The sequence below is a fragment of the Vulpes vulpes genome, chromosome 4 (assembly GCF_048418805.1).
Source record: "Vulpes vulpes isolate BD-2025 chromosome 4, VulVul3, whole genome shotgun sequence".
NCBI classification, from domain to species: Eukaryota; Metazoa; Chordata; class Mammalia; order Carnivora; family Canidae; genus Vulpes; species Vulpes vulpes.
The window spans coordinates 73,916,959-73,941,423 of NC_132783.1; the positions used below are offsets into that span (position 1 = coordinate 73,916,959).

General features: G+C 41.4%; 2 protein-coding genes across 3 annotated transcripts in view; one reads left to right on the top strand and one right to left on the bottom strand.

The window, feature by feature from the left end:
* Positions 1–1,673, bottom strand: part of RTKN2 (rhotekin 2) — a 139,078-nt gene extending 137,405 nt beyond the window's left edge. The window contains exon 1 of the mRNA XM_072756125.1: positions 607–1,673. The gene's annotated coding sequence lies outside the window, so the exon portion shown is untranslated. The remainder of the gene's footprint in view (positions 1–606) is intronic.
* Positions 945–23,958, top strand: ZNF365 (zinc finger protein 365). 2 transcript variants are annotated; one of them, XM_026013502.2, is made up of 4 exons: positions 945–1,690; positions 13,255–13,435; positions 20,183–20,220; positions 20,960–23,958. In XM_026013502.2, exons 1-4 carry the CDS (start codon positions 945–947, stop codon positions 20,964–20,966), a joined length of 972 nt encoding a protein of 323 aa, XP_025869287.1. In that variant the 3' UTR covers positions 20,967–23,958. The 2 variants fall into 2 exon arrangements, with proteins under 2 accessions (XP_025869287.1, XP_025869286.1); XM_026013501.2 differs by having other exon boundaries at positions 21,014–23,958.
* Positions 23,959–24,465: the final 507 nt, after the last annotated feature.

The following is a 24,465-nucleotide window of genomic DNA, read 5'->3' on the forward strand; positions in this document are numbered from 1 at the left end:
ACTTCCTGTCCTCCAAAGAGTTATACTGATACCTGCCTGGTTCAAGTATAAAAACAGGATCAGAGACGAAATAAATCCATTCAGAACACTGTATTTTTATAATGTCTTGGCCAGGGCCAGAGCCCCACTTGGGTCAAAACATATCTGCGATCTTGAGTTCCCAAATGTCAGTAAATTTGGAATATGGGCGGCTATTATTGTGACGATAACATTTTGATTTATGCCATCAGAGGAGTAAGCAAAGGCAAAATCTGAGGTCGAAAAATTTCCCGCTGATGGCGTGTTTAATGCCATTGTGCCTAACTTCGGTAATATCTTCCCTATGGTTGAAGGAAGATCAGTGAACTTGCTCTCTCAGGACAAATTTTGACAATTCATGTGACTTCTCTCTCTCTCTCTCTCTCTCTTTTTTTTTTTGGAATTCATGCTTATCAGGAGTGTATCGGTAAAATAGGGCATAGGTTTGCAGTTAGAGTATTAATAAATTCAGGAGGGCAGGATACTTGAATTCCACTTCGGAATCTGCCACTTGCCATCTGGCTTTGAATTAATTACTGTACCTCCTTGCTCCAGTTTTCTCATCTGCAAAAAGAGGACATTACCCACCTTCCAGATCTTGGACGGGGTTTGGCAGGCTTTTTTGTAAAGGCCAAGCAGTAAGTGCTTTTGGCTCTTCAGGCTCTCGAGGTTCTGGCTCAACTACTCACGTTTGCCTTTTGTGCAAAAGCAGCAGCAGGTGTCACAGAAATGAGTGAATGCGGCTGGATGTGGGCCCCCGATGGCAGGTTTCACCTTTAACATAAGACAGTATGTGCAAAAGTCATTTGAAGGCCAAAGCCCCTGCCCTGGTGGAGATGAGCAGCCAGGAGCATTTTAGGGGCGTGTTTTAAACGGGCTTCTGATCTACCTGTTTTATTTGTCCCCTGAGCAGGACTTGAAGAGTGATGCAACAGAAGGCTTTTGAGGACAGCAGATACCCCTGGCAGGAGTCCTTCGAGAATGTCGCTGTGTGCCTGCCGTTCCGCTGCCCGAGATGTGGCGACCACACCAGATTTAGAAGTCTATCCTCGCTGAGGGCCCATCTGGAATTCAGCCACAGCTACCAGGAAAGAACCCTCTTGACAAAATGCAGCCTCTTTCCGTCCCTCAAAGACACGGACCTGGTCACGGCCTCAGAACCCCTGAAGCCCGGGAAACTGCAGGGCAGCGGCCACGTGGCGAAGCAGAAGCCCAGCTACGTGAGCTTCTACAGCATTTCGCACGAACACTCCCTGGACCGGAAGCCGCTGGAGGTGGTGGCCGAGCGGCCCGTGTCCTACCTGCAGACCTACGCGGCGGCCGACCTGCGCGCAGACCCGCTGGAGGGGCCGCGCGCCAGCCCGGGCCTGCCCGCCGCCTCCGACACCAAAGCCGCTTTCGAGGCTCACGTCAGAGAAAAGTTCAACCGGATGGTCGAGGCCGTGGACAGGACCATCGAGAAGAGAATCGATAAACTCACCAAAGAGCTGGCCCAGAAAACCGCCGAACTGTTGGAAGTCCGGGCTGCCTTTGTGCAGCTGACGCAGAAAAAGCAAGAAGTGCAGAGGCGGGAGCGGGCCCTGAACCGGCAGGTGGACGTGGCCGTGGAGATGATCGCCGCCCTCCGGCAGCGGCTGACCGAGTCGGAGGAGGAGCTGCTCAGGAAGGAAGAGTAAGTGGTGCTGTGCCTTCACTGTAGGCATCTCCCCACCCCACCCCCAAGTTACAAGCACCTGTAGAGCCAGGATTGCTGTTTATTGCTTGCAGGTGCTTTGGCTGCATTTCTCATTGAGACAGTTGAAAGTAGCATGCACAAGGCTTTTGATCTTACTTACCTCTCTGGGTATAGTCTGCAACCCAGCAGCAGGAAAGTCAAAATATTCGGCCCATTCTCGCCTCGGGAAGTACAGAACGTTTTTACAGAGAGGAGTAGCACAGTCTATCCACGGTGGGCTCTGTTCCTGTCACCGACTGGTGAGCCGGGGGCGGCGAATGGGAAGGCAGAGAGGGGGCGCTAACCCAGCCATTGCTTCTTGATCGCCCCCATGTAGCAGAGTCAAGAACAGGAGATGCTGTCTTGTTCAAGTATAAAAATATGCCCTAAATACCAGTAATTTTGGCTGCTTTGCCATTTTGGATTATCTGCTTGTGTTAATTAAATGTTGGTAGCTGAGAATCCATTTAATTATAGCTTTTATTTGGAAGAACCCAGAAGAGACTTCTGATAACTGCTGACTTCTGTGATTTAAATTTGAGAATTTTCTTTTTGTAAAATGATATGTGATACAAGAGTAAGTCAGGCCTGCTGGCAAAGAGTTGACAAGTGGTTTTCACAAGATATAGGTGGTCAGAGAAACTATTACTTTAAAAGACCTCATGCTTGGAAAAGCATTCCCTTATCAGTAAGTATAGCTTCAACTCAAACTAGGAAATCATACATAACAGTGCAGTGTATTCCTCAAATGCAGAATGCTGGATTTAATTTTAAATGGAGGCTGAGAATTCATAGAATCAAAGGGCATAAAAATCAAAGGGCATACACTAGGATAACCTAGAAGGAAGGACTCAATTAATTTGGATTATATTATAGAGGTAGACTTAATTTCATACTTTCTGTGTCCCCTAGCACTCTTTTATCATGTATTGTCTCTTAACATGTAGTAATTAAAGCTTCTCCATTTGTCGAGAGGCTGAGAAACCCTATATAGTAAAGAGATCATCACCTAGTATATAAACATCGCCTACGTTGTACCTACAGGTAAAGTCTGCTTTGATCAACTAGAAATTTTTTAGATTGCATTGTGGAGACAGATTCGAAAAAGCCACAGATCTACTTTACTTTTAGGGAAATGATCTATAATGAAAAATGTCTCTCTCTTAGCTTCTGGAGTTTCTCAGGGAGAAGGTAGTGCCATGATGACCCATTGCAGACACCAGGGTGATTAACATTGCAACCCTGGAAAAATGGGGTTCCCCAATGTGCCAAGGAAAGCTTAGAATTGAATTTGTGGTATTTCTGTTTGAAGAGCAGTGAATTGGAAAGGAAAACAAACTAAGTGTTTGCACATATCTGTCATATTTCACTTATTAATTATACAAGTAATAGTGAATTTAGAATGATGAATTTGCTGGTGGTTGCCTGCAGAGAAGCCAGTATGATGGAAGGGAGGGTCATATAATTAGATATAGATTATCGTCAAGGATCTTTTATTTGGGGTTGTGGGTTCCAGAGTGTCTTCTTCTTAAAAATCTCTGGTTAACTAACTTAGTAAAAGTGGGCCATGCATGGATCTGTTATGATATTAATCCAGTGTTGTCAACTGAGGACCACTTCAAAAAGTAGTACATGCTTGTAAAAAAAAAAAAAAAAATTTAGCAGGGTAGAACTGTATGTATTAAAAGTGTCCCTTCCTCTCCAAGCATACCCTGCTCTGTCTTCCAGAGACAGTTACTGTGTAGCTCATTGGATGTCCTTCCAGACCTTTCCTATGTCAGTACAATCTTATGTACTTTATACAGAGTTGCTGTATTTTCCCAGATGGAATCATGACACATACTATTCTGCATTTGTTTTTGTTTTATTGTGGTATGTTGTAGGCATCTTTCACGCACTAAACCTCTGAGCCACCCAGGCTGCCCCTCTTTCACGCACTAAATATAGGATTATGTCATTCCTTTTGGCTGTTGTATGGTATTCTGTGGTGTGTTGCATCGTGGCTGATTTCTTCAGTTTTCTGTTAATGAATACATGGTTTTGTTCTATTTTCCAGTATTAAAAATAGTGCCTCAGTTAACATCCCTGTGCATATATCTTTAGGTTTTGTGAGTATATCTGAAGATGAATTATGAATTGTTTTTTAGTATGTCATTTTGGACTACTGGCGGGGGAGGGCAAAGCAATAACATTGAAAAAAAAAAAAAACAACCTTAAATTAAAGTACAGTGAAACTGCCTTAAACTTTTAAACATAAAATTAACAAAGTCTTCATTTTTTTTAAGCCTTCATTTTGCCTGTCCTGTCAGTTTCTCTATTCAAGTCTCAAATAATCACTCTTTCTGTACACAAAATAGCACTGAAAGAGTCTTGTTTATAGGAAAGACACTAGAGCTCTTGGTCTGAGAGGGTGACTGTGGCCAGCTCCCTCAGGGTCCGTAGGGTTCGGCCTCACAGACACCCACCCTTGCCTCCAAATGGGGATGCGGAGCAAGCCAGCTGCCCATCTGCCACGCCATTGAAACCACGTTAATTTGATGAGCTTTGCCTGGCTGGGACGTGCCCCTTCCCTCCTCACCATCCCTCACAGAGCTGTGTTTTCCACCTAAGAGGTGACCTTTTAGATATGGGAAGATCCTGTTTGGCCAGACAACAAACCAGGAGTTGTGCTGCCCTGCTAAACCCTTCCAAAGGAGCTCTCAAGATTCATTTATGAGAGAAAGCAAGTGGTTACAGTCCAATTTGAAGTGGACTTAAACTCTGGAGACTCTTTGAGACACATGGTAGATTCAGTTTTTAAAAAAAAAAAACCCTCAGACATCTCTACATGAGGCTCTCGTGTATGGATTTTTTCCCCTCAACTTTAAAATCCTTTCTCTCAAGCCAAAATGAAAGACTCTGGGGCTGTCTATAGGTGGAATCACCTTGCATTGTAGAAGTCCTATATAAGCTCTGTAACAGAGGAGGTGGTTTAAGTAGGCAAGATCTTGTACTTTTTTTGTGCTGGTGAGCCTCATTGTATCCCTGGAGAGAGTGCGTTTCTGAGGTGCAAATCCAAGAGACATGTTGTACATCATCTTTACGAAGTTTCTGCAACTTTAAAAGTCCTAGTGAGGCAGGCATTTACTTATTCAAAAGCTCTAGGGTAGCACTGCCCTAATCAAGTAAATCAATCCCAGCCAACCTTGCAGTAAGATATCCCTTAATAAGAATGGACAGACTTGGATGGTAGCACATCCTTGTAATAATGGCAATCCCAAGTCTTTCTGTACCTCCTTTGGTAAACCCTAACTAAGGACCTGTGATGTGCCTGGCATTATGCTAGGTGTATATGAGGAACATAAAATTCATGCTATTTTCCCCTAGGGAGCTAACATCCTACATAGGAAGAATAAAACATACCTGTGAACATGTCCATGTTTGGACCCAAGGTAGTTAGAACAAATGGTGAAATATAAGGTGTGGTTTCAAGATGATAAACCATTAGAGAACAGAATTTTTTTTTGTTTTTTAATGTGGAGAAGCCACACTGAGGAAGTGCGGATGAAGGGCAGTATTTGCATGGGTGGCCAGAGGCGAGTGACATTGAAGGGACAGCAGAGAGAAGAACTATTAGAGATGGCCCCCAGAGGACATTGTGTGATTTTTGGAACTGGAAGGTACCCCTTGTCTCCTTCAGGATAACACTCATTTAAAGAGGTGGAAAATAAGGCCCAGAACAGTGGAATGACTCGCCCAAGAACAAAAATTAAGTAGTAGAGCTGAAATTGAAACCCATATTCTCTCTCTGCTGAGTGCTTTTTCCATTAATTCACTGTGTCGCAGCCAGACTTTTGAAAATGTGGTATTTGCCCAAAGCGTCAAGACTTATGTAATACTGAATCTGGCCCATTTTGGAATGGGCTGGCTTCTTTGCTGTTTTGAGAGAGCTGCTATGGTGACATCATTTATTTTTCTGATGGGATTAAAGGAAAATTCAGCTGGCATCAGAGGTGTTGGGAAATAGGAAAATGTTGGCGTCGTAAGTGTGGTTATGATATTAAGCTCTGGAATACCAGCCCAGGGCTTTTAACTTGACTCTGGATGTCCGTGGCCAGTCAGATGGAGCATATGCTACTGCCAGCCTGTGATTATGGTGAGGGGCCTCTGTAATTGTATCTCGTCTTCATCCTACTCCCTTGCGAGCTATGATAGAAATCATCTTTCCCTTCTTCCTTCATTATTTGCCCTGTTCCCAGCTGAGAGTCAGCCAGGAGATAAAGCTTACACTAGGTGCCTGCTGAGTGCCAGGTACTGTTCTAGGTCATACAGTGGTAGACTGAATGAGTCTAGTTTCTGCTTTCATGGCAGGAAGAGAACAGAAGGTAAAATTAAACATTAAATGGACTGTTAGGGGTATGATAAAAGAAGCATAAAGGGATAGCCTGAGTCAGGAAACGTGCCTTTAGGTTTCTATCCAAAGCTGGCTTTTTAAAAGGGATGCTGACCTTTAAGAGGTAAGTTTGACTTGGTAACTTGCTTTGCACAGCTAACCCGTCTTGCCACTTAATTATAGCATTCCCATTTTTGATCAGCTAAAGCAGTGAGTAGACAACTTGGTCTCCAGATGGATCCATAGCTAGGAAACAGGCCAGGAAAAATCATGTTACATGTAAGGTTCAGTGGGACAGGGAGGGGTCTGTTTGCTCCACATTTTAGTGTGTTTGTATAAATGAGGTTCTCTCTTTCCAGGCTACTTTCCATGCAGACTTAAAACTAATGTGGGAAAAACTGAACATCAAACATGCCCCCCGATAGATGGTAAAAGTTGGAGACCAAGGAAAATATTGTTTTTCCCTGTCTAATGTCAGTGTACCTCCTTTCTCTCTCTGGACCAAGGGGCTTAGATGTAGTGTTGATCTACTTATTACCAACAAGAGTCATTTGACTTTCTCATTAGAGTTATTTTTTAAGCTCTTAGTGAGAACTATATGCCTTTTGGTTTAGTCAAAGAAGCCTAAAAGAGAAAGGTGAGGCAAAGGGCCAACAAAAGTAGAGATGACATGGCTTCAGATGGACAGCAGGTGCAGATTCCAGCCTCTTTGGCTCCATGGGGTACACAGGAGCCCATCACAAGCCCCAGATTTGCAGCCAGACTCCCAGCACTGGAAGGTAGTTGGCTCCATCTTCAGGATTTGCCTCCTCGCTGACATTAGGGTCTGTCTGAGGTGCTCTGTGATCAATAGCTAGCCTGTTTTTAGCCAGAGGTATTTTTACCATTTCACATACCTCCAAAGAGGTTCATAAATCAGTAATGTAAAATGAAATTTAAATAACTTGGTAGAGCTTTGCCTTTGGGAGGAGAAGCTGATTTTAAAGTGTTGTTTAAGAATAGAAGAGAAACATCAATTTAGATCCCACCCTCAGTCCTGTGGGAGGTACCTGGACTGTGGATTACTTTTTGGTTTTATGCCCCAGTACTTGTCTGGAAAAAGATAAAAAGAAACCTCAGGCTCTTTTTGTCAGTTAAAGATTTTCCACTAAAGATGTGGTTGTACATTTCGTGCATCCAGCAGAAATCTGTTGTGCCCCTATTGTGTGCTGGGCTCGTGTTTGGTGCTGGGGCTACCACAGTGAAAGAGCAAGCAAGGTCCCTGACCACCCAGATGTCACAATGGAATGGGGGTAAATGGCATAACTAGTGCTGTCTGCAGTTTGCGATCTGATAGGATGTAACGTTCTGCGGGAGCACACAGCAGGTCACCTAACCCACACCTAGGCATGTGTGGAAAAGCTTTCTAACACAAGAGCCCTGAGGTTAGAAGGTGCACTAAGAACTGGGGCTAAGGAGAGGCAGGGGGAGGGACCCCAGTGAGAGAACAGCATGTGCAGAAGTAAGAATCTGGCTCACAAGCTGAATGGAGTTCCCTGGTGCTGCAGCAGAGAGGGAGGTGATGTGCATTCATGAGGCCCAAGGGGACCATAAGGCTATAAGATGGCCATGAAAGCTGGAAACAGGGAAATAACTGTAAATTACAGTACATGATATGATCAGTGTGTTGTCTCCTATTAACAATGCATGGTTCAATGGGTATGTAAAATTGCAGTGAACACCACGGTGCATTAATACACATTTCCCTCTATCTCTACACCTGCTTTTAGAGTGGATTTGTCACATGATCATGTACCTTTAATTTTTTCTGAATTATCCTATCTTTAAGCCACCTCAGAAGAAGTAACGGGGGGTTCAGTCTGTAAAAAAAAAAATAAATATCACCTGTTTCAGACCCAGGCTATCCTGTAAATGAATGAATACATGAGGTAACAAATACTTTTTCTAAATAAAGCTTTGATTACACTGAAAGGGCTATTTCACTCGATGCCCTTTTTGTTTCTGAATCTCAGGATACTAACAGATTTCTAGCTCTGCAAGTCTTTCTGCCTAATGGTGAGCTTCAGGCCATTTCTAATCCTATACTGGTACTTTTTCCTTTAGTATCAAATATTGATTTAAATAAGCATCTTTTCCACCAAGGCTTAAAACCTTGCATTCTATCATATTTAGCCTTTTTAGAAAATATGTATATGAGAAATCAAAGTTGGGGCTGGAAGTGGCATAAAATCCGTTTCCCCAAAGCTGGTTTTCACCACAGCCTTATGGGATTTCACTCAGGCTGTCTTTTCTTCCATCTGGCCCTTCAGTCTTCCCCCTGTATTCTAAGTCACAGGGTTGAGAACCTAAAATAAAACCACACAAGTCTCTTCCTCTTCTCTCTGATGACATCTTATTATTCTTTCTTTTAGTCATTCAGCTCAGCTTTGTAATTACATATTTATTGCAGCATTTGTTTCTTTTAATGTTTGCTTCTCCCACTCTATCAACTTAGCGCACCACCAGCCTGATCCAGCCTGCTGTCTGTTTTTGAGGAGCTTGTGAGCTAAGCATTTTTAACATGAAAAAAATTCAAAGGAAAAATAATAATTCACAATATATGGATAGTACATGAAATTCAATTTTCAGTGTCCATAAAGTTTTATTGTTACACAGCTTCTATGGTTCCTTTGCGTTAGGCAGAGTTGAGATCATATGGCCTGCAGAGCCCAAAATATACTACCTGGTCATTTACAGAAAAAATGGGCTGACCCTGGGTTAAGCAGTAAGCTTCATGAGGACAGCCATGGATTCCTGAGTGTCCCAACACCAAGCCCAGTACCTAAGCTAATTCAATAAATGTTTGTTGAGTTACCAAATAGTGAAACAAATAAACGTGTGGACGGTGACTACATCTTACTGGGGTTCCAGCCCTCATTGTCCACCCCTCTCGCGAGTTCTGAGGTTCAGGATAATAATTTGTACGCAGCCTGGCAGCACTTCTCAAACTTGTTGACCCCACTTCTCCTTATGTCGCTAAAAAAATAATCTGAGGGCCTCCAAGAGTTGTTGTTTGCATGAGTTTTGTCTACCAACATTTACTGTGTTAGAAATCAAAACTTATAAAAAACAATGAGTAATTTATTTAAAAATAGCAATAAGAAATCTGTTACTTGTCAATATAAATAATATATTTCTATGAAAAATAACTATTTTCCCAAAAACAATTTAGCTAAAAGAGTCACATGGTTTTATAAGTTTTGCAAATATTTTTAATATTGGATTTAAATAGAAGGCAGCTGGACCTTGTTACTTTGCATTTAGTGTGTTGCAAAAATATGTATATACATATATACATATGTAGTAAGAAAAGGGAGGGGTGCTTTAATAGTTTTTTTTTAGAGAACAGAAGATATTCTGCTTAGATACTATGTCAAAAGTTGACAATTGGTAGTTTCTCCAAGAATCATGGAGATTGCAATCTGAAATCCTGTCAGTGAATATCTTGTTCTCCCTTATATTGAAATCTACTGGTCTGTCTTACCCTTTGAATGGATATTTTACTGTTTGGTCTAATTATTCAAGAGATTATAAATGTAAAGTGGTCAAACCTCGCTCTCTTTCATTCAGGAAATTCCCACGATTCCTTGGGGGAAATATGAGGTGTTTCTGGATATTGTCAGCCCAGATTGAACAGGATGTGAAAGGGGAATCTGAAGTTGTATACACATGCTAGTCCATAATTAGTCACTGGGTTTTGTTACTGTTTTTATATAATACAGACACCCAAACATATTCTCAGCATGAGGCAGTCCTCTAGCTGTTGTCTTGTATAACATCTTATTTAAAATTAAATCATCAGGCTTGTTTTAACTGTCTTTTCTTTTTCTTTCTTTTTTTAGTTGATGTGAAACACTCATAAACTGAAATTAAGTTAGTATTGACGCCAGGTTGGTTGAAAAATGCAAAGGGTGTTAACTTCTCAGCTTCAGGGCACAAGGTAATTGAATGAGAGAGAGGTTAGAAAGAGATGCTTCTCTTCTACAACATGACATAACACTCCAGAATCAGCTAGGAGCATTAATGTTCATTTGCAAAAGTTTTATATAGAACCAGTAGCAGAACATTACATGATTTAAAGATATAGCCACAGTCATAAACTGTACTGTACTCAAGATTTGTTTTCTTGCTTTTGAGATGTTAATCCTGTGGGATTAAGCTGTCAAATATTGCTGTTTTACATTCTAAGCTTACAGCCTGAGAGCCCCCAAATAGTAAATATGCATAGAAAAAAAAAAGACTGGAAAAATATACTAGGATGTTGATAGTAGTTACCTCTGGGTATTGGGATTATGAGTCATTTTTTGTTTCTTCCTTGTCCTTTGAAAATATTCATTACAAGAAATATGTATTTAACATTACATGTCATGTATTATATTGAGTGATGGGTTTAGAGCAGAGAACAAAAAAGCTGATTTGGCCCTTGCTCAGTTTTAGATATTTTAATAAGCCAATTTTTATGTTTCCCCAAATAAATGTAAAATGTTTATAATATAGTAAATATTATAAACCAAAATGAATTGAAAAAATACATGAGCTCTTTTTCTCTGTTTTTCTTTTGGGTAGGGGAGAGGGTTATCGGTTTTGTTATTTTCCCTATATGTACAGTTTGGAGACTTGTGTCATGATTCAGGTATCCTAAATATCACCTACAAAGTCTCTACAGTGGACTTAATTCTGAATGGATGGGAGCCTTAATGTCAAGAAGAGGAAGGAATAGCCATATTCTAAAAATAGCCAAGGTCTGTTTTTTAAAGGAAATCAACTGTTCCTCAGAGCCATGAGTGGATGTAGCATGTAGCATGCTGGATGTAGCACCCGGATGGACTCTCCATTATTTTGCTCTTATTTAAAGTTACTTAGGAGGCAGATCAAAGCTGGATGATGATAGAGCTTGAAAATTGGCTGGTGTCTGTGGCTTCAACAGTTTGGAAAGTGCATGTCTTCCAGTTAGGGCTCATACGGAAACATCTGGAAATAAACTTGAGACTTGATGAAGGGAGAAAAACTGCTTTCCAAAAGGATTCATTTCTTTTATGTGAATATTTCTTAGCTACTGAGAAGGAATAGAATTATTATGGGATTGGGGTTTAGGTTTGATCCTGGAAAGGAAACTAGAAAAAAAAGGGGCTAGTATAATAAGCAATCTGTGATGAATCATGTCAGAACTAGTCTCTTTTCTATTTTTATAAATATATAATTTTCCAAGGTTTTGCAGAGACTTTTGACTCTGTAGGAAGTGTCTGAAAAGTTTCGTATAGCCAAGTGTGACATTTGTGAGAGAAAAAAAATCACAACTAATTGTAAAAGTGAGTCACTGACTAGTTGTGTAGAAAAAAGGAGCTGGAAACTACTACCAGATATTTTACGGAAACCTTTTGCAAAATTTCATGAGTCAGACTTACCTGAAGTTCTGCTCTCCAGAAATTATGGAGCTAAGTGGAAGGTACACAGAAGGCAATGGATTTCATCAACTATCTAGAACAACTGCATGAGGTTAGATTTTTTTTTTTTAACATTTTATTTATTTATTCATGAGTGACACAGAGAGACAAGAGACATAGGCAGAGGGAGCCTGTTGCAGGACTCAATCCCAGGACCCCAGGATCACAACCTGAGCCGAAGGCAGATGCTTAGCCACTGAGCCACCCAGGTGTCCCATGAGGTTAGATTTTTTAAAAATAGGATTTCTTAATCTGAAATGAAAGAGTCTGCGAGGACAATGAGCAGTCCTTAGAATCTTGGTTCTAAGATTCTAAGACAATCTTGTAAGTTGAACATGGCCAGAAAAAGCAGGGAGTGCTCCTTGACGATCAAGAGAGATTCTGAAGACCTATAAAAGGAACACTATATCCACCAGGTAGTAAAATGATGGAATTCATTACTCCGGGTGGGCATGGCAAAACATACAAAGGGAAAGGCTGAAAGGATCTTCATAATTTCTTATTGAGAACTGAATGCAGAGTTGTGATGATAGGTCATGCTGATGACCTGATGCTTGGCCTGAGAAAAAGGGCAAGCACCTGTGCATATGTGTGTGTTTGTAGAGTTGCTCATGAGAATGGCTACCAAACTGTTACAGATGGTAGTCTCAGGATAATGGGGTTTCAGATGGTATTTTCTTCTTAATATTTCTAATGTATTTAAATTTTTATAAAGAGTTGCTTTCATTATAAATTGGGAAAGTATTATTTTCATATGTGCGTTAGGAATAACAAGATATAAAATTCTAATACAGTGATTAAAATGTCTGGATTTGTGAGTCAGAATGAATTATGTAGGTAAAGGCATATTGTTTGAGGTATTCTGCTCAACTTTTTTGGGGGGGAAGGATCGCCTGCACATTGATTCTCCTCTTTCAGCAAAAATAGCTTTCCCACAGACCCGAGGTCTACCTCAGGATGGCATTTCTTGGGCTGTTTCACTTTTAGCTCAAAAAGACACAGTTGGACAAGGTGACTCATTTTATGCCCTTCAGTGCTCAGCATGGCCTTTGTTTCCATACTTTCCCTCCCTGTGCTCTCTTCTCACCCAACAGCTAGACTTTTAAAATGAAAGTCAGAACTTTTCTCAAAAGCGGCCAATGGTTTCCCATGTCATTTGTAAGAAAATCTGGGGTGGCCGCACGCCCCCACCTACCATCCTCCTCTTGCCTGCTGTGCTCCAACCACGCATCCCACCATCGGTGTGTCCCCCGAAGGCCTGGCTTGCTCTATCCAGGAATCTGCCTGGCTTATTCCTTGCCTCCTTCCAGCAGAAATCTGTTCACGTTTCTCCATCCTGAAGGTTGCCCCTGACCTCTTTCTAAAACACCGTTCACACTTTCCCTTCCTCTGTTACCAGTTCTGTTCTCTTGCACCCAATTTCAGTTTTTTCCTTAGTGCTTATCACCACTGACATAGATATTTATTTCTGTACTTGATAATGACTGACTCTCCCGAAATGTAACCTCCAAATGAAATCATTACAATGTAACTTCATGTCTTTCGCCAATGCTGTGAGGGCCCAGCCAAGGACAGTGCCCCACATGTAGTAAGCACTCAATAAATATGTGTCAAATTAATGAATGCCTGATTTCTCCACCTTGTGTTCTGACATTTTTGCCTTGCAGAGAAGTTGTTACATTCAACCATTTCCTGGAAGCAGCAGCTGAGAAGGAGGTTCAAGGGAAAGCTCGGCTCCAGGACTTTATTGAGAATCTGTTGCAACGGGTAGAACTGGCGGAAAAGCAGTTAGAGTACTATCAGAGCCAGCAGTCCGCCGGCCTCTGTCGAGACATCAGTGAGCACATGGTAAGTCATGCAGGCCCAGCCACCAGGCGTGCAGGCCTTGGGTAGGATGAGACGGACGGGGTCAAGGACCCAGGAAAGGGGAGCTGGGGAGTGACTTGCAGGAACCTTCTAGACCTCATTTGAAAGCACAGCACCGGCCATGCCTGTGGTATGAAGTGATGCAGGTGAATCCAGGACACGGGAAATAAGCAAAATCCACGATGCACAGTTGTCTTCGCCCTGCCACTCCACACCAAGATGGATAGGTAGAGATAGTTTTATATTATAGATTAACAGTGTAGGAAGTGGCCAAAGAACTCATCGGTCTCGACCTGGGTGCTCAAGTAGATTGGAAGGTATTAGCCTGTTCTGGAGCTCTTCAGGAGAATCTTAAGAGAGCTTTGGCCTTTCCTTGTAACAGCAAAATCTAACCACGTACCTCTTTTTTTTCCTTAAGGGGAAGGATGGCACTATGTGATAGACTTTATAGGTGAAACATTCTTTAAGTAGATTTTCAGAAATTCTTAGAAAATTTCACAGGTGGCAGTTCTATAATACATTTTTGTATACAATTATATATGTTACTTCAGAGACCTAAGAAACCGAGAGTCCAGATAAGAACCATGAATATGGCTGAAGGTCCAGATGCTACTAAGTAGCTTGATCAAGATTCCCTGGTCTCTTTGGGGGTGGGGAGAGATACAAATAACCACGCCCAAATGAGGGAGATGAACCCTCCAAACAATTTTTTTGATATCAGCAACAAAGCCAAAGAAAGGATTTTTGAAACCCCACAGTGGTTTATTTTTAACATTTTCATGATCTCTTCAACTTTACTTATGCTTAGCCCTTCCCCAAAAGATTCTAAAATGATTCTTTTACTTCCCCCCCAAATGGACTGTACACATAAGGAAAAGAAAAATAGGAAACATTTATGCTAGCCAAAATGTTGGTAAAATTGCTACTGGTTGATTAAAACGTTTAGTTTGAGCATTCTGGAAGCCAAGATTGAACGGAAACAAGATTAAAAAAGAAAGAATGAGATGAAAAGCAGGCGGATAAAGGAAGGAAGGTGGGAGGGACAGATAGACAACAGGAAAAAAATGGGGAGGGAGGGAGGGAAGAAGTGTTATATAACTGTACTGTAATGTACACTCAGCGCAGTGTGGCAGCAGGAACTCTAGAACTTTCCAGTCAGGAACAAAAGTATACTGGAAAGAAGTAAGTTTGTTACCTCTGTGAGGTTCCAGTAACTGTAATCAAAGCAGTTTTAGCCACAGTGACATGTTTATTATTTTCCTGTTGGTGTTCGTGGTCTCCGGAGAGGGAGCTTATACTTCCTTCCTCGATTTTTCTCTCATTTCCTTGGGAAACTGTGAGTCCAGTCATAACTAACTATGGCTAGAGGGATACTCTGAATTCCTTTCTGCCTTCTTCCCACCCTGCTCTCTATCAGGAGGGAGTGTGGCATGAGATCATGGAGCCTAGATGTGAGGTGAAAGGGCCTGGCTTCCAGATCATTCCAACCCTACTCCTTGTCTTCCTGGGCCTATAATTCTTCTATAAAATGAAGCAGTTGGACTAGATGCTCGCTAGGATCTTGGCCTCCTAAATTCTCTGATCATCACCTGATTTGGTTAAGAATTCTAAAAGTGTAGCATTATTAAGTTTTAGGCTTACAGATAACCCAGAGCTAAGAAATGGGTAAAATTCTACTGTACCAAGCCAAGAGGATCTTAAAGAAAGGGAGAAAGCAGTGGAAGGCAAGGACGAAGAGAAGCAGCATATTCATTCTCTCTTATTTATATTTCTGTGCTTGTTTTCCTCTGCTCAGCTTATTTTTCCAGCTTGAAAATTAAGCATCTTTTAAGAGACATTGCCAATGATTATTTTCACCAGATGGTACACACCGTCAAAAGTTGGACAGTTCTCCGCTCTTCTAGTCAGCTGTGTATATACGAGGTTATATGTGTGTGTGCCTGAACACACGCAGCGCACACAAGTATACATATAGAGACATAGATAAACAGACACACATGTACACATACATCCATATATACATATACAGCAGGAAATTAGTCCATATGTTTATGCTTCCTGTGTCCCAAAGGTGACACGATCTGCCTTCATCAGACGTGATCTACCTGAGGAAGAATGGACTAATTGAAATAAAGTACAGTGCAGTTAAGATGATTGTGGGGAATGTAGAAGTGAGAGCTGTCTGTAAGTAGGACACAGTCACGCCACATGAGATGGACTATATGACTGTTGTCGGGAGGATACATCGCCCTGAGAAGACTGAAAACGAGGCACATTGTTTTTGAAAGGATTGAGTGGAGACACATTTTCCCCGTGTTCATGGAAGTCCTCCAAGCTCCTCTTTGGACCATAGCATCGCACGTGACCAGGTAGTCTACAGACCCTCAGACCACTACTCCCTTATCCTTCATCTCTTTAATCTTAATAGTATAGATGCATCTGTGAAATTGGAAACAGTGTCTTTGATGTAATGCAAGCGCAAAGTCTGGCCTCCCAGGGTTGCTGTGGCTGTCCACAGACAGAAGAACTTAGATCTTTTAGCAGGAAAAGCTTGGAATCATTGCTTTGTTGACTGACGGGGCCCAGCTTAGTGAGGGCACAGAGCCCTGAGCAGCCCTAGCTTCTGGATCCTCAGCCCTTCCCAGGAGAGCTCCTTGCCCCAGTGTGCCCCAAGATGGAGCAAGGTGTTCTGACCCATAGCCTCCACGCTGCAGCCTACGACAGCTTGGAAGCCATCCTCAGCTTGGGCTGGCTCTTCATCTCCCCTAAGGCTGCACTGCAGAATCACTGTCTGCCCTCTTCCCTCTTTTTCTTATTACCACCTCCAGACAGCAGTGAAATTTCTAGATTGATGTATGAGTTGCTTCTTTCCAAAGTGTGTTCTAGCTTTAAGATTGTTTTATGCCTTAGCAAAACTCCCCCTCACATTTAGTGCCTTTTCTGCAATGATGTTTCGGCATCTGTATTTTCCCCCTTAATTCCCTTGAGAATTTGTGTTCTTTTTTCACCTGGCTGATTTCTAAAAATGTAACATGCTTACTCAGATATTTGTCTTTATGCTCTGAAAAATGCTGTCGAATTAGACATAAAGTGACCTAATATCCCATCTGCCCGAATCATGCACGGAACTGCTCAAAGGGAAGGCTATGAAACAGCTTGGGTAATCTCATTTTAAGTGTTGCATTCATTTCTTGCAGGTTGCTAAATCGGGGCTAGCAGCCATGCATTCCATATGTATTTACTGGGGACACAGCCCTGACTGGGTACTGAGGGCTCAGGGCGAATGGGGTGGGTGAGGCCCCTGCCCTCAGTGAGAAAGGGCAGTGCCACCAGAAACAAGGCAGCACATAACTAGGATGATCTCAACCCCTGTAAAGAAAGAAGTAAGAGGATGTGTGAGAGTGACCCACTATCCCTCCGTGATCAGGAGAAGCCTTGCAGAGGAGGCTACATTGGGACTGGGAGCTGCATAAGAAGACCTCGACGGCTCAGTGAAAATTGGGAAGTGGCTTAGGAGGGGACAAGCTTGGCACATTCGAGTAACAAGATGAAGTCAGAGATGCAGGAAGGCTCTAGATTGTGGCAGGGCTTCTGAATCACAGAAGGAGCTTAAATGGGTTGCAGAGCGTAGAGGGAAGCCATTGAAGGTTGAAAGCTGGAGGTGATCTGTGTTTAGCAAAATCACTCTGGCTGGTGAGTGGGGAATACCCTAGAGGGTTGCAGGACTGAGAGACAGGTTAGAAGGCCTCTATGGTGTGGCAGGGGATGGCAGCTTGGGGAGAGTGGGGGCAGAGAGAAATGGTGGGCACAGGATAGATCCTGGGGATAGCGTTAACTAAACCAGTTGGACTTGCTGAAGGATTCAGTTTTAGCAGGTGAAGGAAAGGGAGGAATCAAGAATGAATTCAAGATTTTGGCCCGAGCAGTTGAGTAACAGCATTGCTAAAATACACAGAGGGGAGGTGAAAGGAGGGCTGGGTGTCCAGTGTCTCCACCCTGGAGCAACTGGAGACCCCATATTTGTACTCACTTTGGCTCTCAGTGCACTTACTTATATTCTTCCAACCCAGAATCTTCTTTAAGGACTCTCTTGATCTCTATCCTCATACAAAGTATTTGGACTAGGAGAAAGTAGAGGCAGGGAGGTAAGCTAAGGGGGACAGGGGTTTCCATCTGCCTAAGGCTATGGGACCAGAAGGAACAGTGGCCTCTTGTGTTCACAGGGAGGAGGGCACATGAGGCTCCGCCCTACCCCAGCCTCATGATCTGTAGGATCACTGGAGAAATTCTAATCCAGCCACGGATTCCATTTAACTTTTTTGTACGAACATGCTGGCTCTTACACAAACACACACTCTTCAAGGAGACAGGGCAGAGTGAAGTCTTGCTCGGACTTAGAATGTGCTAACTTGGGTTTGAAGCCCAGCTCAAAAACTGGTAAAGCATTTCAGTATCAAACCAACTACTTAACTCTTCGGCCTCACTTTCTACATCTGTAGAATGGGGATGACAGTGCCTACCTCCTAGGGTTGTTTTTAGGGTTAATTGTGGTGGTTATATGGTCAACATTTTAGCCAGTGTGTGACATACACACCTGCCCAAGTTATGGTATCTGTATATAGGTGTATAGGTGGGGTTTCTGATTCATCTTTACCCATATTTATTTGTACATTTCCTTTTCAGTAATACACAGTAAACTCTTCTAATTTCCTGAGGTCTCAGCAGGGTCAATCAGTGACATTCAAAGGCACCAAAGTTTTGGTTCTCAAAGCATTTTGGAAGTTGGGGACCTCTTTGAACATTTGATAACATTGTTAGCTTTTTCCCCAGGGAGGAAAGTATGTATATGCATGTAAACACACAGACACACACACACACACACACACACACTTTACATAAAATTCCGAAGAGTATTATATATACATATGCAACACACCATCAAACCTTATGCTTATATACATATATAAAGTGAAAAAAATTGTTATGCCTTAAGAATAATTTTAAAAAGCAGGAATAATTTTATTTATTTATTTTTCTTTTTAAAGATTTTATTTATTTATTCATGAGAGACACAGAGAGAGAGAGGCAGAGACACAGGCAGTGGGAGAAGCAGTTCCATGCAGGGAGCCCGACGTGGGACTCGATCCCGGATCTCCGGGATCACACCCTGGGCTGAAGGCAGTGCTAAACCCCTGAACCACCTGGGCTGACCAAAAAGCAGGAATAATTTTAAAAAGCAACTTTTGGGATCCCTGGGTGGCACAGCGGTTTGGCGCCTGCCTTTGGCCCAGGGCACGATCCTGGAGACCCGGGATCGAATCCCACATCAGGCTCCCGGTGCATGGAGCCTGCTTCTCCCTCCGCCTGTGTCTCTGCCTCTCTCTCTCTCTGTGACTATCATAAATAAATAAAAATTTAAAAAAAAATTTTTTTTAAAAATAAAAAGCAACTTTTAAAGGAAGAAAAACTCTCTAAACTTTTTTTTTAAACACAGTTTACATATATACATACTAAAGTCCATTCAGGGAGCCCAGCTGAGAAACCCTTATTGGTGGTCGTGGGGCCACGGCGGGATGATGGAAATGCTGGTACCTTTGGGCTTTCCAGAAACCGCCAGCCTGATGTTTGCCTGAGCCATCTGTCCCAAGTTCTTTGTGTATTGCATGACCTCAGGACCCTTCTATAAGGAAGGTGCCTTTTTCTGTCCACCTTTATTCATCTCCTGTTGAATCTAGCCAGTGGGAACAGGGTCCGCAATAAAGCTTATCTCATCTTGCCTTTCTGAGGACATGAGCCTCAAAAGTTGGTTTAGGAAAACTTCTTTCTGACTTGCTGCTGACTTCAGCTCGAGCTGCAGGCAGAAGACCTGGGAGAGTGACCCCATTACGCTGAGCCTGGTTTCTCTGATTATTTGAATAAAGAAGGACTCATATCTTGGCCACATGGGGCCCCAATACCAGAGTGGCCCTTTCTACACATTTTCTTTAGCATCCTCTTCTTCTGTTGGTCTGTCTGCTGATGTGGCAGCAATTCTTATAGTGAAGGCTACATGAGGGAGGTCAGGAAATGAAAAGGTTGGGAATTCACTGGCTTTGCCTCTAAAGTGAACGGTGACATCTGGCTCACAAAATGATAGTTACCAATTTGTTCTGCAAATGATATTTGAGCCCAGCCACAAAAGTGCATGCAGATACTTTATTGGGAGTGGAAAGTAATCTCAATGATAGATGGCCTCAGGGACAGTTGTGGAGTTGGTCCTCATATGCTCCCACTTTAGAAATGATGTATTTTAGGCAATAAACATTTTATGCCAATTTTCCCTTTAGTTGATACACTGTGACCAACCACAGCTGTAGTAAATTAGCTTCACATGCCGCCTGAATGAATCAAGAAATAATGGCATATCAGTCTAGTTTTAAAAGACATGTTTCTTTAAATGTTGCTCCATTAGAGGGCTCTTTGACATTTTGAAATTTTTTAGATCTACTGATAAAGGCTTCTTGGAAATCTCAGAACAGGGAGCTACAGAGGCTCCTTAAAGAAGCAGAGGCTGAGCAGGAGATGTTCTTGTTCCCTGGCCCCGGTGGAAGGTGCCATGGGCATGCTACTGATAACAATCCCTGGCTTCCTTTAATGGGAATGGTTTCTTAAACACGAGTGAGAAAGATTTTTAAAGCCAAATCCAACCTTCAAGGGAAGTAATGTTTTTTCTTATTTGTTTTCCTTCAGCTTACAGATATCTCATCAAATAGGAAACCCAAATGCCTGTATGTATATCTTTTTATACTTGGGCCATTTAATAATGTTTGCATAATGTATTTTCCTGTTATGTTTTATATATATAATATCTGTATTATAAATGGATTTGAGAGTCTCAGATGAAAATGTACCTTACCTGCCCAGGTGCCTAATTTTGTAAATTGTGGATACAACTTTTAACTATGCTAATAGCCTATTAGTATATGGCAGTATGATAGTTGTGCAGGAGTATTTTCACAGTATCTTGTAGTGGAACTTTCTCTTATTGGGGTGTAGTGTAATCATAATAGCTGTGTAGTAGTATTAATGTAGTATACTATATTAGGTATATATAATATAAATATATGTATAAATTTATGCTAGGAATCACATATTTTATAGTTGTTCTACTACTACTACTATTACTACTACTACTACTACTACTACTACTACTACTACTACTACTACTACATGTAATCACTTAAAGAGTCAAGAGGTTTGGATTCGAGTCTCATCTTTTCCACAGACCAGCTGTATGTATTATCTTGGATAGTCCCTTACATTTTCAGTGTCTCAGTTTGGTCACTGGTAATAGAAACAGTAATATCCTCCTGGGAATGTGGCATCATGAGTTCATTTCAGGAAGACCACAGGACTATTTGAAAGAAAAATACCAACTTTTATTGGTATAATACTGGCAGCATTATTATCACTCTAGTGTGTAGGAGTGATTGTGCCATGGATGGTTTTTTTTTTTTTTCTTTTAAGGTTCTAAACAAAATCTTTCTTTCTGCTCATCTCCTTCTGCTCAACTGTCTGTAGAAGTAGAGGGCACCCACATCCTGTGTGTAACCACGTTGATCTCAAGACCCATTTTCATCCAAAAGGAAGGAGCTACCTGAGAAAAGCCAAGGATGACAGAACCAGCATGCAGCCTGCTAAGTCCATTCATGAACAGGCTGAGTCCCCAAGAGAACTCTGCAGACCATCGAAGAAAGGGGAGCCTCTGGGCTTTAGCCGGAAAGGCAACATCAGGCCCAAAGTGGCCAAAAAAAAGCCAACAGCAATTGTGAACATCATCTGAAAGGGTCGTGGCCCTGGACTACCATTGCTGGGCTTTGCAGAACGTTGTTCTGGGAGCCAACAATGCCCTTTTGGATGCATCCCATAGTAAGACACATTGGGAAAAAGAAGGGCATAACACATTTATTTCACATCTATACAGGCACCTGGATTAACCAGAATTTTTGAAAGGGGAATCTTGGGGAACCAGAAATTTATTATAGGCTCCTTTTAGAAGCAAGAGGCAGATTATAGAAAGATTTGAGGAAAAAAATGAAAACAGTCTTCCCCCAAAATTTTAGTAAAAGAAAGCTCCCAAGTTGTTAAATAAATTGACCACTCTCCAATAGTTTCTGCATCTGGGGTTCTGTGCAGGGACCACACAAGATTCAGACACGAGGAGAAAAGTCTTCTGTGTCTGCTGCTCCCTAACTTGTGGGGCAAAGGATGGGAACACAAAATTCTCTTAATAGCAGTGAAATAGTAATAACTTTTAACTTTGCCCTCAGTTATTTTGAAAGCATCCAAAATAAGGATTCCTGTTTCCCCAAGTATTCTGGTTAATCGAGCTTTCAATGTCTGGGTTGCTTCCAGGACCTCGTTTTGTTAGACTTCAGTTCTCATTCCTAGTTAGTTTGATTCAGGTTTGTTGTTTCTCTGGATGTATGTTTATTCTGGCTTTGGGGCGCCTCTGCTCTCCTTCAGCTGAGCATTCTGCACCCCAAGACTGAGCTGCAGCCTCTATCTTCAGGGCTGTTAGTGTTACCTGTGGTTGGCGCAGAAAACCCCCCTAAAGCCCTTAAAATCTTAAAAGTCTTTGATCAGCGCCCATCACCAGTTGCAGGTCTGCAGGGCTGGAGCACCGGTGGATGGCACGTCTAGTGTATCATGAGCCAGCCTGGAAACATGGCAGATGTTACTCAGCCCTTTCCCAAATCTGCTTCCCTGGTAGTAGCAACAGCCTCCATGGGCTGTAGGCATGACTATCCACTTGCTGGTCTCATTTTTCCACCTCCCGCTGCTCCTGTGCCCTTTGATGACTAAATATACATCCTTACCTTTCAACCAGGTGTGTGAAGCGTTCACTGTACACTGCTTTCTAAAGTAGTTTCTGAAACAAACGGTGCATGTGGGATCCACAGTCTGAGACTGTCCTCCTCTCCCTCCCTAAAATAGCCTTTGTTTCCACAAAGAACCATCTGTTAAGAACCTCCTGCTTTATGATTTTCTTCAAGAATGAATTTCCATTATTTTTAATGTTAACAATATCATCAGGTCTTCTGTAGAGTTTACAAGTGCTGACATCCTTCTGGAAAACAGAGTAGTTATGTCCACAAATGTATACATATATATAACACAAAATATATATGTTGAGTATATTAATAATTTATTTTTAAATACTCCTGCAAAAGGTGTGTGTTTGTGGTGGGTGGTTTTTAAACTATATACATTAGTTCATGTAAGTTGAATTCTCTTATTTTGAAAATTAAAACTGTAACTTAATTAACATTAGTAGGATGATTGTTACTGCAATAAGCATCAGATTATCAATGCATAAAAATAGGTATTAAGCAGTTATTAAAATGCCAGTAAACTGAAAAGTGTAACTTATCATTATACAAACATTTTGAACCTATCATAGTGAAAATGTTGATTTTTGACCTTCGCTTTGACATCTGGCTCACAGGGGTGGGCCATTCATATGGTGTATAGGCAACTATCAAGTGGGGAAAAAACATTGCTGTGAAGTGAATATCACTGTTTAGGGTAACATTGTAAAAATTGTAATGTTACAATTATTTATTTGGAGAGTTAGTCTCCTACAAAGTTATTTATTATTGATGTTTATACCATGATTGCACTCTAGCCTTTTACATACTAAAAAATTGACTTGTTAGTTGTATTGCATGCCCTTTGTCCCGTAACATGTGTGTGCAATGACAACAACTTGTTTTTAAAGGTGGTATAGCCAGATTTTTTTTTGTTTTATTTAATGTAACCCACATTTTCAGTTTTTATTTAATATGCCTAGAGGGCATGACAGCCCTCTTTGACAGTGGTACTCCGTGATCTTCAGAAAGCACCATAATGTCATATCTACTCTATGTACATTACCCAAGACAAATGATTTTAAGAGTTACTATATTAAAAAGTTCTTTTTAATTCCAACTAAATTCTCACCTTCATATAAGGAAATGTATTCTCACCTTCATATGAGGAAATGTATCTTCCTTAGAGACATAAATTTGCTGTTGAAACATGGGAGCTGGCTCACTCTAAGGGATATTCCACTTACATGCCATGGCCTGAGCCATGTACCATGTCCCACTTGGGTCTTATTTTTAAATATATATATATATATATTTTTTGTCCACATGGGCAGTCAGCCTGCGAGTTGATTTTTGAAGAAATTACCAAAGTTTCTGGGAAAACATGTTCAAGGCTAAACTGAAGAATGGATCTAATTTTATTATTTGTTTTGTAAGGAAGGAATCTTTCTTTGAACTGGTCTTTCATTCTTTCTTCCCAAACTAGGTTATAGATTTTCATTTGCAAAATTCAGGTTGCTTAGACACTGTTTTCCAGCATTCTGCAGGGTAGATCAGTTGTATGGAAGTTGGAATGTTCTTTTCCCAGAATTGAAAAGAAAAAGTTTTTAGATTATGAAATAAATATTATAATAATAAAGCTATATTTATGAATAATGTGTTGGTATGTTTTGTCCAGTTTAAATGTTTCCGGGGAGCCAAGTGTGCCGGTCCATTAACAGGAAACAAAATGGTTTATCGTGAATAAGCTGTTCACTCTACATAAAATCACCATGCCCTTGTACCTATAATCTTTCTTGAGAACTTAGCATGATCATTTTTATTTATCACAATGCCTATATCTAAAAGTTCTTTTTACATATGTTCACACTGAGAAGTCCTCATTAAAAGCCCATTTGGTGCTTTTCTCCCATCTTCCTCCACACTATGAGTAATTTTCCTACACTCTATTTTTAAACTTGGCAACTCTTAGCAAAAACCATGAACAGATTTCACAGTGTATATCCCAGCTTATATAGGCTATACATGTCAGTCATTGCAAGACCCAGAGAGTGATTACAATAGATAATGGAGAGAAATACTGTGTATCACTGGTAGATTACTCAGCCATTGGTCTTTTAAGAACCATGGAATTAGGAAAATTTGGGGGATGCCTTTTGTTTA

Coding starts and splice junctions, on each gene's coding strand:
- ZNF365 (XM_026013501.2), top strand. CDS start 945: ATGCAACAGAAGGCTTTTGAGGACAGCAGATACCCCTGGCAGGAGTCC. Junction 1,691..13,254: donor GAGCTGCTCAGGAAGGAAGA/GTAAGTGGTGCT, acceptor TTTGCCTTGCAG/AGAAGTTGTTACATTCAACC. Junction 20,221..21,013: donor AATAGGAAACCCAAATGCCT/GTATGTATATCT, acceptor AACTGTCTGTAG/AAGTAGAGGGCACCCACATC.